At 34.1% G+C, this 16,536-nt stretch overlaps 1 protein-coding gene across 6 annotated transcripts in view; it reads left to right on the plus strand.

The window, feature by feature from the left end:
* LOC144442254 (disks large homolog 1-like) overlaps positions 1–16,536 on the plus strand; it is a 190,330-nt gene that overhangs the window by 115,711 nt on the left and 58,083 nt on the right. The window contains exon 2 of one of the 6 annotated variants that reach the window (XM_078131544.1): positions 8,424–8,465. The exons of the other annotated variants lie outside the window; for them this stretch is intronic. Within the exon in view, the coding sequence (XP_077987670.1) occupies positions 8,424–8,465 (42 nt within the window). The remainder of the gene's footprint in view (positions 1–8,423; positions 8,466–16,536) is intronic. 6 annotated transcript variants of the gene reach the window in all.

Raw genomic sequence — 16,536 nt, forward strand, 5'->3', positions numbered from 1 at the left:
GTTATTTGCATAGATTTTCTAAGATTTAAAGCAAGTACAAGAAAAAAATGAATACAACAATAAAATTAACAATTTTTTTTTTTTTTATAGAAATCTACCTTTCATAAACAATAATTTGAATACAACAATGAATAACACAATTTTCTCACTGTTATTTTCCTTAAAAAAAGAAAATAATGTTTTCACACGTTCTTTTTTTTCTGAGAAATTGCTTGATAATCTTGAAAACCTTGCCAGTCAGAGACAGACTATGTTGTTATCTTCAATATGACAGATTGCTCTAGGGCGCCACTATTATGCTAAGGGCTAATTCAACCCGACCTTTAACCTTTAATTTGTTTGTTAGGGTTTCATTTCTCAAGTGATTAATAGACCATTGCCACTATGTGGTACTTAGCCATTCACTTTTAGTACTTATTACATGTAATATTGTAAACAATTATTTTAGAGGTACAATTAATCCATATTTCATAATCTGCACCTAAACCTTGCTCATAATGATGTAAAAATGTATGTAGAAAATGCCTTTGGGGGCAAGGACAAACAAAATGCCAAGCTGTTTATTAATGTGTTCAGAAATTTAGAATATTTCCTAATTTCTGAGATTTTGGAAATAAGTCTCCTTTCACAATGTTTGAAAGATACTTGGTGCTCTTCCAGTCTGTTGTCATAGAAACCATGCCATCCCATATAGGAAAAGCACTACTTCCTGTAAAAATGACGTATCCTTAACGATTGAGATTAATTCTGTCATATCTTAGTATGGCTTCATGCATTTATTATTTATTCATACATAGATATAGCAGTGTGGGATTTTGCAGTGCCACACATCCTAAGGCCAAAAATTGAATTTAAAAAAAACAAACATTAAAAAACTTAAAACTTAATTGCACATATTTTTTTCAGTTTTTCGCAATGTATTGAGTTACAAACAAGGACTTTGCATATGTTGTTTCACACTGATTTCTTAAGTAGTAAGCCATGATAAAATTGTTTTAAAAATTAAAAATCCAAAATAAATACCCAATCCTCACCCATATGGCCACTTTATGTAACTATATAGTAAAACATAATCTTTAGCAGATAACTGTCAGTTTGAAACCAGAAACCATGAACGCTAGGGGGTGGGCTACATACAGATGAAATATTTATACCATATTTAGAAAATTAGTGTCACACCGTATTTTATATTTAGAACGAAGTTCCAAAGTGGTTATATTTGGAAATGAATGTACGAAAGTTAAATTTAACATGAAAGTATGAAAATATCTAGGTTTTGAATGAAAATAGCAAACAACAATAATTAAATAGAAAATAGAACTTAGAAGTCTCAGGTTTCTTACTTTTATACACGAACTTCATGTCCTGAATAGCGGTTCCCAGATTTAGAACATTGACAGTTGTTAAAATAATGTTTTGCCTCAATTTACAGTCGATATGACAACCAAATTATACAGTCATCTTCAACTGTCATCTGTCATGTATAGATTTATCAGTGAGCGGAAATAACCAAATGCGTGCAACAAAGTTTTCAACAAATTTGTCAAGATGAAATATTGGAAATTGCAATTTGCTGAAAGCAGCTGTGTTTTTATTTCCTGTGATGTGAAATGATTCTTGATAGAACAATGATTATATCATCCAGTCATAAATCTACCTGTGGCTAGTCTCTCCGAGTTGACATATTGATAATAATTAATATCACACACATTGTAAAACTGTTAGGAAAAAGGTTTTGTATAACATTTTGTATAGCTAAAAAAATTTTTTTCATTTAAAAAAAAAAAATTTGTGCTGGGAATTCCTCCCAGCGATTTTCTGTTATGCAGACAAAATACACATTTACGTACGTCTTCTAAACTTGTAGGAAATAGTCCTTTGTACAACTAAAATATATATTTACGTGATGCATTGATGGAAATTATATGTATTCCAATTAAGTAGTCACTTGTCGTAGTATATGTTACAACCTGACCTGTCTACTCGTTCACCACAGGAGTGAATTACAATGAATGACTGCCCCCATAGCTGACTGCGAGAATTATGTCTCAGTATTCAATATTTCATGAACAGTTTTAAAAAATTCATGCTTCCGTTCACTTTTGTATACTTTCACTGCCAGTTACATTTTAATGGAATTGAGTATGATATACAGTTGCGTTAGAATATATATGTAAAGTATAGTATTCTTGGGCTATGTCAACTACCAATCTCAGGAGATATTGTAATTAAATGGATTTAATAGTATACATCAGTTGAGTTGTTACATATTTTAAAGATGATCTTTCTTCTGCATATTAACGATACCTGGAGTGTTCTATTTACTGAAGTGTGCTAAGCCATTACAGTATAAATTCTCCACAGATGAAAAAATTAAGGAGATTGTTAATTTGCATAAAATTAGCATATTAATTTGCATATATTTACATAAATGTGCAAGGAGTAAATTATACTGTGATTACTTCCTATTGAGAGCACTCAAACCTGGTATTTATAATTTAGGCACGATATATATATATATATATATATATAAGCGATTCAATGACATGAATACGTAAACACACAGTTTGTGTGAAAACAACAACAGAAAGTTCACAACACCCACACCCCTCCTCCTCCATGTTATTGTAACACAATGCAACCCCCCCCCCCAAAAAAAAACAACAACAACAACAAACAAACAAACAAACAAACAAACAAAAAAACCCACAAAAAAAAAAAAAAAAAAAAAAAAACTATTAGGGCAGGCATAGTCATTAGCATAATAGGAATACAGTTTAAGTACTGGTTTCATGCACTTAGTATTTTTTAATGCAAAAACATTGTAAAGACAGATATATTCACTTTAATTATAGAGAAAGATACTGAATTTAAAGAAAGGTCGGAATGTTTAATGTTGATTCTTTTTCATCCAACTGTGATCATTTACATACGAGAGGAAATTACTGGATAGTTATTTTCTATATTTTATGGTGATGGTTCCGGAAACGTCATTTGAACCATATAACTGAATTGACAGTGAAATGCTACTTTATTCGAAAAATTGTGAAAATAGTAAAAGAAATTAACGAAGCCTTCACTGAGCGCCGAAACAGATAGTGCTGAGTGCGCCATTTGCCATATTTGGGCAACGTGTGCCCGGGTGTGATATAGAAAATTATTGCCCAGGTTTGATGCACGTTCTCTCCATTGAATTGCATTGGAATCAATACTGTACTGGGTATATGATAATTGAGGAAATGACATGAAGGCTACTTTCTACTTCTTATGATGATGCTATTGTGGTATTGAATGATGGGAAATTACAGGAACGTGTTCTGAGGTATGAGTATAGTGTTTGTTACAGTACGAGAGGAAATTAGTAAAATATACTGTCCACATTTTTATCTTGTGATCCTGTTGTTATGCTAGTGTATCTTGGGTAAATTACAGTAATATTCTTACTTCTGTGAATGTTTTTGTCCATCGTTGCAGGACTAGAGAGGAAATTGAAAGATCATAGAGCGAATATTTTCTATTGATGTTTCTATGATGTGAGCGTAATGTTGTAGAAATCAAGGAAATTGTGGTAAACCAGTGTGCCCTCTAAGTCAATTTGACACGCCACTGTCGCACACAAGTGATGCACCAAAATTTGGTGTTCCCTATCTCTTACACCTCCAGTCCTTCCTTAACAACCGTTTACAATGTCGAGAGGACTGTGAGATGGAAGTACCCATTCCATGCATAATTTGAAAAAAAACAAATTTTATTTGATAAATAAAAGCCGGAAAGGTGTGTCAAGCATACACAATGTGACAGTAATAAGTTGTATCATTAGCTTATATCACTTAGAGTGGGACAAATATAATGAAAAATACATGAAGTTCCCAACAAACTAAGTACAGAAAGCATTTTTTATGACCCAGCAGTCCATTTATAGTGGAATTAAATTTATTTGCTGTATTTATTATTGCCAACTTTATTAAAATAGAACCCAGTAGCTGTACCATATAACCTATACTGATTAGTTTTAACCTGTAGTTTTTTCTTGTAATGGACGCTGTCTAGTTGATGAGGTAGAATTGCAATATATAACTGTTGACTTATCAATGCGTTGTGTCTCACGTAGCGATCTCAATTTATTGTCTATGATTTTTTATTGCCGATTTAAAAGCATGTCTTAAACTATAGTGAGATTTTTTTAGTGATTTCGGTAAGGGTGTTTCAAAGATAAAAATCTATGCGTTTGAAACATGTTTGTTGTGGATAAATTCGTATGTGAAATCTACCAGGTTGAAACATGTTAATATTGTGGGTAATTCGTATGTAAAATCTGCCCATTTGAAACATGTTAATATTGTGGGTAATTCGTATGTAAAATCTACCAGGTCGGAACATGTTAATATTGTGGGTAATTCGTATGTAAAATCTGCCCGTTTGAAACATGTTAATATTGTGGGTAATTCGTATGTAAAATCTGCCAGTTTGAAACATGTTAATATTGTGGGTAATTCGTATGTAAAATCTGCCAGTTTGAAACATGTTAATATTGTGGGCAATTCATGTAAAATCTGCCCGTTTGAAACATGTTAATATTGTGGGTAATTCGTATGTAAAATCTACCAGGTCGAAACATGTTAATATTGTGGGCAATTCGCATGTAAAATCTACCAGTTTGAAACATGTTTACATTGCAGAATATTTGTATGTGAAATCTACCACTCGTACAAATTATGTTTATGTTGCAGATAATTTGTGTGTGAAATCTACCAGTATGAAACATGTATACATCGCAGATTATAATATAATTCTTAAATTCATATATAAAATCTGCCATATTCGGCATCATGTTTACATAATTCATATAATATTTTCACAAAAATATAACCAGCTTCCTAAATTATTTACCATAAAAACTAGCATTTTGTCTTAATTTTGAAAAGGTTTCTAAAAAGGTTTTCATCGTATTTATTTAACTCTGAGTCTAACAATCTATCACTTGAATTTATGAAAATTTCGCTAGATTATTTTTCCCCATCATTTCAAATATAATATTTATGTATAGAGAGAGGAATCCTATCATATGCCAGTGGTATGTATTTCTGTAAACTGGGTCATATGTTTATTATATTAAACACGATAAAGATTTTGATAAACCATTCAAATTCATGAACAGTCTTTAAAACAAAATTAAGGTAGAGTGTAATGTGAGGAATTATACGTTAAATCAATTATTGTTTTCCTTGTCACGCATACTAAAAACTGTAATATCAAGGTATGCGTCGCTTGTTGTGAGTTTGTTCTTATTGAGTGCAGTAAATCAGTCATTTCCTGTTAATTAACTTTGGAGTAAAATTATGCTTTGCGGCTTATCTGTTTTGAGCTGCTTCAGTTGAAGTGTGTGTGTGTGTGTGTGTGTGTGTATCTGTCTGTCTGTCTGTCTGTCTGTCTGTCTCTGTCTGGTCTGTCTGTCTGTATATGTGTGTGTATCTGTTATCTGGATTTGTGTTTGTTTGTTTGTTTGTTTGTGTCTGTCTGTCTGTCTGTCTGTCTGTCTGTCTGTCTGTCTGACTGACTGCACATGTACATTTACAATGTACAAATGTATATTTGAAATACTGTGTGTATGTGTGTGTGTCTGTGTGTGTCTGTGTGTGTGTGTGTGTGTGTGTGTGTGTGTGTGTGTGTGTGTGTGTGTGTGTGTGTGTGTGTGTGAGGGGTATGCATGCGTGCGTGCGTGCATGCGTTGGTACGAAAAGTATGCATGCCTAGGCGTATGTATACATGTACGTCAGTCTTGTGCTATCCGTGGCATCAAATCTGAAGATCTCACTCTAGTGAAGAAGTGATTTAATACCACAGGTAGATCTAGACATTATCATACATGTGTGCATACCTATGTCTCTGTTTATTCATTAGTGTTAGAATGCATGTGTGTGCATACTTGCTCACATGCACGGATGTTTTTTTGTACAGTGTATATATTGTGATATGAAATATACTTGGTTAGTAAAGGCATGATGTAATTGTATGGTTGCATGGCACATGTAATAATGTAAGCAATCAGTAAGAATTGACATTCTGTAAAACCATAAAGTAATTGCTGTATTCGCTTTGTTAGCAAAACAAGTACAACATGACTGCAATTTTCCTTTTTGCAATTTAAAATCTTTAAAATTACGTAGTCAGCATAGATACGAAAATATGCAGAGTAACTAAAATAACTTGTGTAATTACGACAATGGTGTTAAAAAGCCCTCGTTGTCATAGTGATGGATGACTGCAAAGTAGTGTGGCAGGTAGCTATATAGATGGATTTTGTCTGTCCTTGGAGACCAGACTTTGATTAAATGCTAGTATTGCAGTAATAGAAACATATACTGTAGATCATCCTTAGACTGTCTCTGTTGTCAATTAGCTACTGTGGACTCCTATATATATGGTACATTATTAAATTTACAAATTATTACTTATATGCAGAGGACCAAAGGACTTGTAGCCAGGTCAGAACTATAAACTTAGAAACTATTAGAATAAATGTTATTTGAACGGTACTGAGGAAAATGAAGTATTCCTGATAAAAATGATAAATTGAAATTATTAAATTTACAAACTAACTTGTATGGATTGGAGGTATAAAGATAGCCTGAAAGATACAGGCATTCCTTCCGCTTAATATGTAATGTGCAAGGGCTGGACCTTTCTAGTCTGGATGCCACCATGGTTTCTATTACTAAACCACGTCTGGTCAAAGTGAGTGGAGGTGTAAATCGTAACAACACCGTATAGGAGCTAGACTAGGACCCTTCAGACTAATGCAATGACCAAGTGGCATTAAAACTGTAAGAATAAATATTATGTGGACTGCACTGTTATTTCGTAGTTAACGAATACATCATTGAATTCAGTAAATTTATAAATCATTGACTTGTCTGGAGATGCAAAGGATGAATATTGAAACTGTTCGGACAAATACTATGTGTGGCGTGACTGTACTATGGATAATCAAGTATTTCTCTACAACATATTCTGGGATTTCTTAAACTTATGAATTATTTTAACATTTGCGTCATAGATGTGATGTTCAAGTACGTAGGCCAGGAGTGTATACATGTATTATTAGTATAGAAATTGTAAGGATAAATATTGTTGAACTGTATTGTTGATAACGAAATATTTCTCATAAAAAAGCAATAAATTATGAGATTATGAGATTTTGTGAACGTATAAATTAATTTGTGTGGCGATGCTAAGAATTAGTTAATGTAAATTTGGTCAGAATTACTCCGTAGCTATGGAGAAATATCTGAAAACAAATATTTGATTTCCGTGTACCAGATAGACTGAATTGTATAAAATAGTGTTTCTTAGTTAATGATGAATATTTCATGAATTTGAAAATACACTTGTGTGGAGATGTTAAGAATAATTAGCTAATTGTGATTAGAAGGGACAATATATGAAAAAAGGGGGGTTATATTTCGTGGTTAGTTTGAACTGTATGAGTCATACATTAGTATATTAGCTATTAATTCAACTTGGTCATGGTTAAGTGTTGGTAGCAATGTATGAAGTGGTCAGTAGCAACGACAAAATATAGAAGGCTACAGAACACTGAAAGTTTGGATGCACACAGATTTGTCATAAAATGTGAGCATTTCTGAGTTTAATACACACACGTACATGTACACACACACGCACACATACACATACACACACACATACACACATACATACAAATGTATATATACACACATATGCGCATACATGCGTACACATGCACATAAACAATTTTAAACAACAGACAAACACTGGCATGGCACAAAAAAATCCTCAAGCACACATTCAAACAAACAAATAAACAAAAACAAACAACAGAACCAAGCACACTGACATACGTGTACATACTATTACTACTTACATACATACATACATAAGCAAGCAAGCACACACACATACACACACACACACACACACACACACACACACACAGACACACAGCTACATGTAGATAGACAAAGTAGACAAACTTGATGACAGATAGATTGTATGTTTTCTCTGACCACTGTCTATTTGTCTATGCTGACAAATAAATCCTTTTGATATGGTTGTGTAACATCTTTGACAAATTCTGAAATGTCCATACTTGTAACATCAAGGACAACTTTATTTGTTGAAATCCGAAATGTTCGTCACATTTGACAAATTTTTGTGTTTAACCCCCTCGAAGTGTTCATCACATCTTTTATGAGAACAAATTTATGGATGTTGTACTCCAAAATGTTCAACTTTGATGATAAGGAGTACATGTAAGACTTACGTTGTAGGTATAGTGACGCCTTAAGACATACGTCATGCCTCATATCACAACTATCTTCCACTCCTTTATCTCTCTTTGTATTCATTATCTACACTTCCTTTAACTCTTTCTCTTACGCAAGAATGGATTTGGGTACGAAACAGGATTTTATGAAATATCGGAGGTTTGTATTGAATGTATTTTGTACTTTGTTTGAGGCTCAGATTCTGTTATGTAGGTGTGTCTGTGTCTGTCTGTCTGTCTGTCTGTCTGTATGTGTATGTATGTATGTATGTATGTATGTATGTGTGTATGTGTATGTATGTATGTATGTATGTATGTATGTATGTATGTATGTGTGTCATGTGCATATGTATGTATGTATGTATGTATGTATGTATGTATGTATGTATGTATGTATGTATGTATGTATACGTATGTATGTATGTATGTGTGTGTATGTACATGTATGTATGTATGTATGTATGTATGTGTGTACGTATGCATGCATGTTCACACATACGTGTGTGTATGCATATGTGTGTATGTGTGTATGTGTGTGTGTGTGTGTGTGTGTGTGTGTGTAGGTGTCTGTGTACATGTCACATTGTGTCTGTGGACTATGTGTCTGTCTTGCTATGTGCATACATGTACACTATGAATGGGAGTACAGTCGTTTTACATGAGCATTCAATAATTTTTTCATTGTAATGGAATGATAGGTGCTGTAAAGTTATAGAAATTGTATCAAGTACACAGCTCTTTACCTCATTCTTTATTCCCACTTCTCACCACATGGTGTCTAAATATAGATCACCGTGTCTTCTAAAACACCAATCCAAACTTTGAATGATGATCATGTTTGGGGCATCACATAAATCATTTTCAGTTCGTGTATATTACTGGAGGAAAGAAATAATGATTATTCATATAGCCGTATTACTGGAGGCAATAAATAGTCAACAAATGGTTTGTCCTATTTTAATGAAAAGAGAATATTTTGTTCATGGTCAAAGTGATAGAATTTTTTAATTTATGTCAGTGGTGCATCAAATTGACTTTTAATAGAGGGCATATGTCAGAAGTGTCAACTTGTACTTGATATATGTAAATTAGCATTGAGTATGAGTCATAGGCTGTGACCTTTGACATCATGTTTTAAACAATGTAACATGAGTGTGTGATGTGCTGTCAGTGACAGGGTATGTTAGTTGTTACCTTGGACTTAGCATCATTGTAAATCATGCGGAAAAAATATCAACTCTGGATTGCCAGAATGGGGTTGAGGTGTGATCACTAAAACAGTTGAAATGTCTGTGTATTTGATATGAATGAAGGATTATAATAGGACATATATCACATTCAAGCTGCCAACATATTTTGCTACTGTTGGCATGTGTTGTATCGTACATTGCTGAAAAGATGCCTGTGGTCTATATGCTGATGAGATACTAAAACCATAAAGTCATCAGTATGCCCTCTTTATATATGATAGACAAATTTTGTAGAGGCGAGTCAAAATGAGCAAAAAACTGGGTCATCACATTTGTAAGAGATACTAGATAGGGAAGAACCAAATTTTGATGTGTCACTAGAATTTAGAAATTGTGTGTGTCTAATTGAGGGTACACTAGTCACCACATACTAACAGATAGGGAACACCAAATTTTGATATGTCATCAGAAATTGTATGTATCAGTGGTATGCAAATTGGCTTAGAGGGCACACTGGTCACCATATAGTAAGAGATAGGGGAACACCAAATTTTGGTCCGTCATTAGAAATTGTGTTCATCAGTGTGCGTCAAATTGGCTTAGAGGGCACACTGGTCACCACATATGACATAGTAAGAGATAGGGAAACACCAAATTTGATGCGTCATTAGAAATTGTATGTATCAGTGGTACGTCAGATTAGCTTAGAGGCACTGATAGTCATACTGAAGATATGTTGCTTATTTGTAAATTGATTCAAATCAGTGTTTGGTAACTCCTGTGAACTGTGGAGGAAATCTGAAAATATTTGGTTAGATTCTGGAGTTTTGGTGGTGAAGCCTATGAAATACCTTGCATACTCAGATCGGTTTACCTAATTTTATCCTTTACTAAATTACTGGTGGAGAATACTAATTTACAGAAATAAGAAACTCAGATTTTCTAATCTTATAAAAACACTGGTAGAGAACATGATAAAATGCCTTTGGAAATTTTACTTACATTTGTACTTGCTTACTACCCTTGAAAAAAACCACTGAAAATGCCTTCCATGAAAAAGAAAGAAAGAATATAAACGAAATATTCCTGGCAAAGCAAATAAAATGATATTGAAAATATAAAATACGATGAAGATATTCTGGGATAATATAGTTATGAAAACAGATTACAAGCACGATATGTAACATATGGAATGTAGATTATGTAAAATTATGATTCCTAGCCTGTCTGTGGTGTCATAGAATAATAGAGCAAGGAATACATGGGTGAGGGGAAGGATTGATATTTTGCTTGGAGGAATGCAACAATCAAGAAATTAAAACAAAGGTTAACATGATTCATTATTAAAGTGGGCCATTTTATGGGCGTGTTTTTTGTTGCTATCAGATTTAATAGCTTTATGCGTGAATGCATTGCAATTAGGTAAAATGCTGAAAAGAACAATTTGAGCTATGTCTTAATCAAGGCAATGTTGTTACTATGCCATTCCATTGTATTTACATCATGTAGTTGAACTTCGACCCCTGACCCCGTATCCATGCATAATGAAAGTAGGTCCAAGTAGAATCAATGTGACGTTTGCTGTCACAACCACCGTTTGTTACAACTCATAACCAGCTGGTCTTTATTGAGTGGAGTGGAGTGACCCAGACGTATCTATTTCAGTAAAAATTAACGTGATAAATATTATGAAGAGAGTATTATTTGGAGTGGTATTACAGTCCGGTACCCGATTGCATAAAATGTGACATAAAAAAGCAGGTGAACGAGCTAAGTAATGATTGTGATCATCGGTTTGCTTCCGTGTAAAGTGGGAGGAACTCATCATCTTCCATGTATTTATTCATGGGATTTCCAGCATCATCAGTATTCCGTGCACTCACCAGTGATTTTTTTAAGAGCATGTACACTGAATGGCTGAACCAACTGTAAAGGGACTTCTATAACCATAGTGTGAATGTTGTGTGTATATTCACGTGTTAGGTAGGAGAGAGAGAGAAAAAAAAAATCGATTCAGCCATGTCTGTGATGAGCGTTTTGAGCTCAGCACTGGCAGGTCGAGCGTCTCCAACACATCTTTATCACCTTGAGCACCATGAACACCATGAGCATTCTCCAAGTCATGAGGTAAGCACTGTTTACCCTGACACTTAATCCAGGAAGTTGTGCCCATTTACTGGGGTTTTTTTTGACTGTTAGTCATGGCTTGGTTTGTTGTAATTAGCATTCATAGATGGCAGGCGGTTTGTGGCGTTTTAAATACAGTGTGAAGTAGATTGGCAGTGACATAGGCCAGGCTGTACTGATGTGTTTTGGATAGTGGTAATTTACTACGATAGCTAATTTACCACCGTTTACACTTACTATTTGCCGTTAGAAATCACATACTTCATGTCTGTACCCACGTATTCTGTAATCCACCGAGATCAGAGACGAAATGCTTCTGGATCAAAGAATTAATCCTTTAAAAGCTATCATCAATTTAATCCGAGAATATTCTACGTTCTCAGATAGCAGGACTAATTATGAGTTATGATTCAAGTGATATTATCATGAGAAATGTTTATTGCAGTGAATCAAGTTCAGTTCTCTGATGTTTGTCATCAATACAGTGCAGTCATGTGGTATTTAGTGACACAGATTCTGAGCTCCTTATTTCATATGTCCCCATTACTTAATTAAGATAATTATAGTACTCAAATATTTAGGCAGTAATTCTCCTTAAGTACGCTGAGTCATAAATCAATATTAATGACTGGTGGTACTCGGTTGCCATCGCTACCCGTAGTCCTGGCAAACAGGACTATTTTTAGTCGCATTATTTCTGAGTTCTTATTTGAGGCGTCCTCATTTATTAATTAAGAATATTACAAGTCAATAATGCAGGTGATAATTCTTGTGTTAATTGTTTCGTGTCGTGAATCAACGTAGCTGGGTACTCGTTTCTGTCTGCACTGATGTCAACGTTGTAGGTCTTTAATCGGGATAGTTTGAATTCATGTGTGATTCATATCACTGTAAGGTGTGTGTTTCTTATATTCTGGGATTATGTTACCCGGATATATATAAAATGTACTCCTAAAATGAGAACAATTTTTTTTGTCGGCCTTCTAAATGTCACAAGTGATACTGAAATCGCATGTTGGATGAAATTACCCAGCTTGTAGTATTATATACGGCTACTGTATTTGATGTGATCATGTTACATCAAATCACAGAGACAACATTGGTTGAAGGGTGTTCATATCACTACTTAGCTGTGATTTCGCCAAATGTCTTATTTTTTCAAGTGATTTGCGTATTCACTGAAAATCGCATGCAAACACCATTTCTCTTCTGGCATCCATACTGCCCTGTATTTTGAAAGATTGGTTTGCAGTCTTGCAACCATAAACTTAACAGTTCTAAGGAAACTTCAATTTATTTGATATTCATCTGTGTTGGTAAACCCTAGTTCCGAAGTAAACTTTTGCTCCAAACACAAACTTAGATATTCTAAAAAGTTGTTGAAAAATTGTTGAAAGTTTACCAATGTTTTGTTTGACTTATTATTCACTAAATCATGGACATCAATACCATGCAAATAAAAAAATTGTCATTTCCACATTGTTATATACAAAGGTATTATATATGTATATATATAGGAATAGCTACGGAAATTTTACCAGTGTTTCATGTATCTTGTGACCCGATTAGCAATAATGCACTCTGTGTTTTTGCTGAAGTTGTGGAACCCCGGTAACAGAAAGGGAAAAAATGGTAAAAATGGCGGTGTTTCCCCGTAGAGTCTGTGGTAATTTTGTTTGGGAACCCAGATAGATTTTTACCTACTTGCCACCCTTAGCATCAAACACCGGTACTCCTGATTATATCGAGGACCTGATAAACAGTCAACCCACAGCTCGTTCACTTCGCTCAAATTACAAACGTCTCCTTCATGTCCCTATTGTCATAAAACGTTTTACAGTGAGCAGGCATTCTTGCGAGCAGCGCCGCTTGTATAGAACAGTATACCACTTGAACCATAGACAGTGGAGGTCCCCTCCACTGTCTATGCTTGAACGTTGTTCATTCATTCATTTGATTGATTGATTGATTGATTGATTGATTGATTGATTGATAGTGTATTCACAGAATCATGTGAGTGAATTCAAATACTGTAGACTTGTCATATCCAAAGTAATATTTGAAAAGAAGCATAGTTCACAAAAAATCTTCAATTTTGACTTCAAATATTTACATTGCCAGTATTCTATGTTATCACCAGAATAGTTTTGTTCCTCTTATTATTATTATTTACGAAAATATAATAACAAACAATTCTAGCGATAATATGGAATATTGGCAAAATTTGAAGTCAAAGCTATATCTTTTGTGAAATGACACAAAAAGTACTTTGACATGTTGATGTTACAATACTATCTGTAAGTGATAACATAAAAAAATCAATAAAAGCTGTAGTCAGGCATGACCTTGAACCAAAGTAATATGAACATCTTTATTTTATATTTGCCATTTCCCACAATTGGTATTTCTATCACTCTAGTTTCTTTATGCTCATCATAAAATAGTGAAATCCATCTCAGTGTATCACAATTGAAGACATATATTTCAGATCTGAGCATTTTATTTTCATGTCATAATTGTTTCTTGGTGAGCCAGATGCGACTAGCAAAGCCATTTTTTTGACTCCAATTTCCGATTTCCTTTTTCCTTTTGATACATTTATTTATGTGATATGTACATTATTTATAATTTTTTTTTTTTTTTTTTTTTTTTTTGGGGGGGGGGGGTGTGGTTTGGATGCCAACATGGAGGTATAAATTGTAGTGATACTGTGGAGGGACTAGACTGGGCGAGGGAGGGTGGGAGGGAGGGGGAGATCATATCAATCACCATCCTTCCATCAATCAATCAATCAATCAATTAATCAATAGGAATAACCTCCCATCAGTTGGATACTAAAACATATTTATGCATCATCAGGAGGCATAATAGCTATAACATTGCATTTATGTACCCTAAATGACTGATTCTATTTCATGTCTGACCGTACTCAGAAAGTATGATCGGCATCGGGTCATATTGAAGAGAAATAATATTTTTATGTGTCATATAAAAAACACTACAGGGTGATTGTATACTCAATCAAAGCTCGCATCCAAACGTATGTGATACAAAATAGGTATTATGTTGAGAATATTGTAAGCTAAAAATTGTCGCCTGTGTTGGATCATGTGGCCTTAACCAATACTGGTAGTTAAACCTGGACAAATATATTTTGATATTTATGATGTTCTAATGATTATTATTCTCTGTCCTAGTAATTAGCACGGCGTCATAGTGCAGTCTATCAAATAAACGATTAAAATAATGTATGACTTTGTAGGATAGTAAAGCGTTAGTTGTCACCACATTATGTATTCAACGGCCCGAAGCAGCTGGTACTGCATTTTTATATTGACGTAAATCAACCAGCGATATCAAAACCTGAAATGACAGAAAAACTAAAGTTGTATTTATAGATTGGTGAGCTGCAGATGTGTTGGCAAGTCTCGGGGGTGTATTTGAGAATAGCAATCTTGAGTTGAATGGATTTTGTGTATGCTTTGGACAAATAACGGGGTTTGATTGGTGGTTTATGGGTGAAACAATGACAGATTTTAAATGAGGTTTTTAGCGTTTCTGATGAAGCAGTGAAATTTAATGCTGTGTCATAGCATCATACAGATGAAGTGAAGGAACCGAAGCGTAAAATATTGCTTGTGTTACATACACTGAGTGCATCTATGTTATGTACGATGTAGTATTTATGTTACATGTAATGATGTATGCACATGAGTGTGATTACTCGGCCTAGCAGCAAGGATTGATTGTGTTACATACACTGAGTGCTTCTATGTCACAAATGTACATACGATATATAGTATTTATGTCACATATGCTCAGGAGTGTGATTATGCAGCTTGGCAGCAAGGATTATTTATTTTACATACACAAGTTCAATTATGGGGTGTTCATGAATGTGTTTATGTTACGAATACAAGTGTTTTTATGTGACGCATATGAGTGTGTTTATGTTACGTATACGAGTGTGTTTATGTTACGTATACAAGTGTGTTTATGTTACGCATACAAGTGTGTTTATGTTACGCATGTGTTTATGTTACGCATATGAGTGTGTTTCTGTTACGTATACGAGTGTGTTTATGTTACATACACAAGTACGTTTATGTTACGTGAACAAGTGCATTTATGCTATGTACATATGTGTTCTATGCTGCATACACAAGTATGTGTATGTTACGTATATAGCGGTTTATCATGTTGCACATATGAGTATGTTTATGTTATAATATGTACGTGTGCATTTTATGCTGCATACACGAGTCTATGTATTTACATACACGAGTACATTTATGCTGCATATACGAGTACGTTTGTGTTAGCATACATACATGCATTTATCCTGTGTTATATGTATATGTGAGACAGCAGGGATGTTTGTGTTGACCCCTGATTGGTACATTCATATAACATTATTTAGACAGTGTATGTAACCTATGTATTGATTTATTTGGTCATTGGTTGTAGAGGAAGTTGATATAAAATGTATTTGTGTTTGATGTCAGTAGTTGTCACTGTGTGTACATGTGTATAAATTAATGTATTCCATATGTTTTATTGTGTTACACATGTGTAATATCTTCAATACCGGTTTCTCCACCTGTATGTGTGCATGTATAAATACAGTGTGCCACTTGTAATAGGCCCTGTTTATGTTGGTGTTGCAGTACGTTTATGCATATACAGTGCGCACACACACACACACACACACGCCATATACATGTACATACACACATGTGCGCTCACACACACACACACACACACACATACATACATACATACATACATACATACATACATACATACATACATACATACATACATACATACATACATACATACATACATACATACATACATATGTGCACATACATACATGCATGCACACCCATACATGCACATACACATACACAC

This window comes from Glandiceps talaboti, chromosome 11 (genome assembly GCF_964340395.1).
Source record: "Glandiceps talaboti chromosome 11, keGlaTala1.1, whole genome shotgun sequence".
NCBI lineage: Eukaryota > Metazoa > Hemichordata > Enteropneusta > Spengelidae > Glandiceps > Glandiceps talaboti.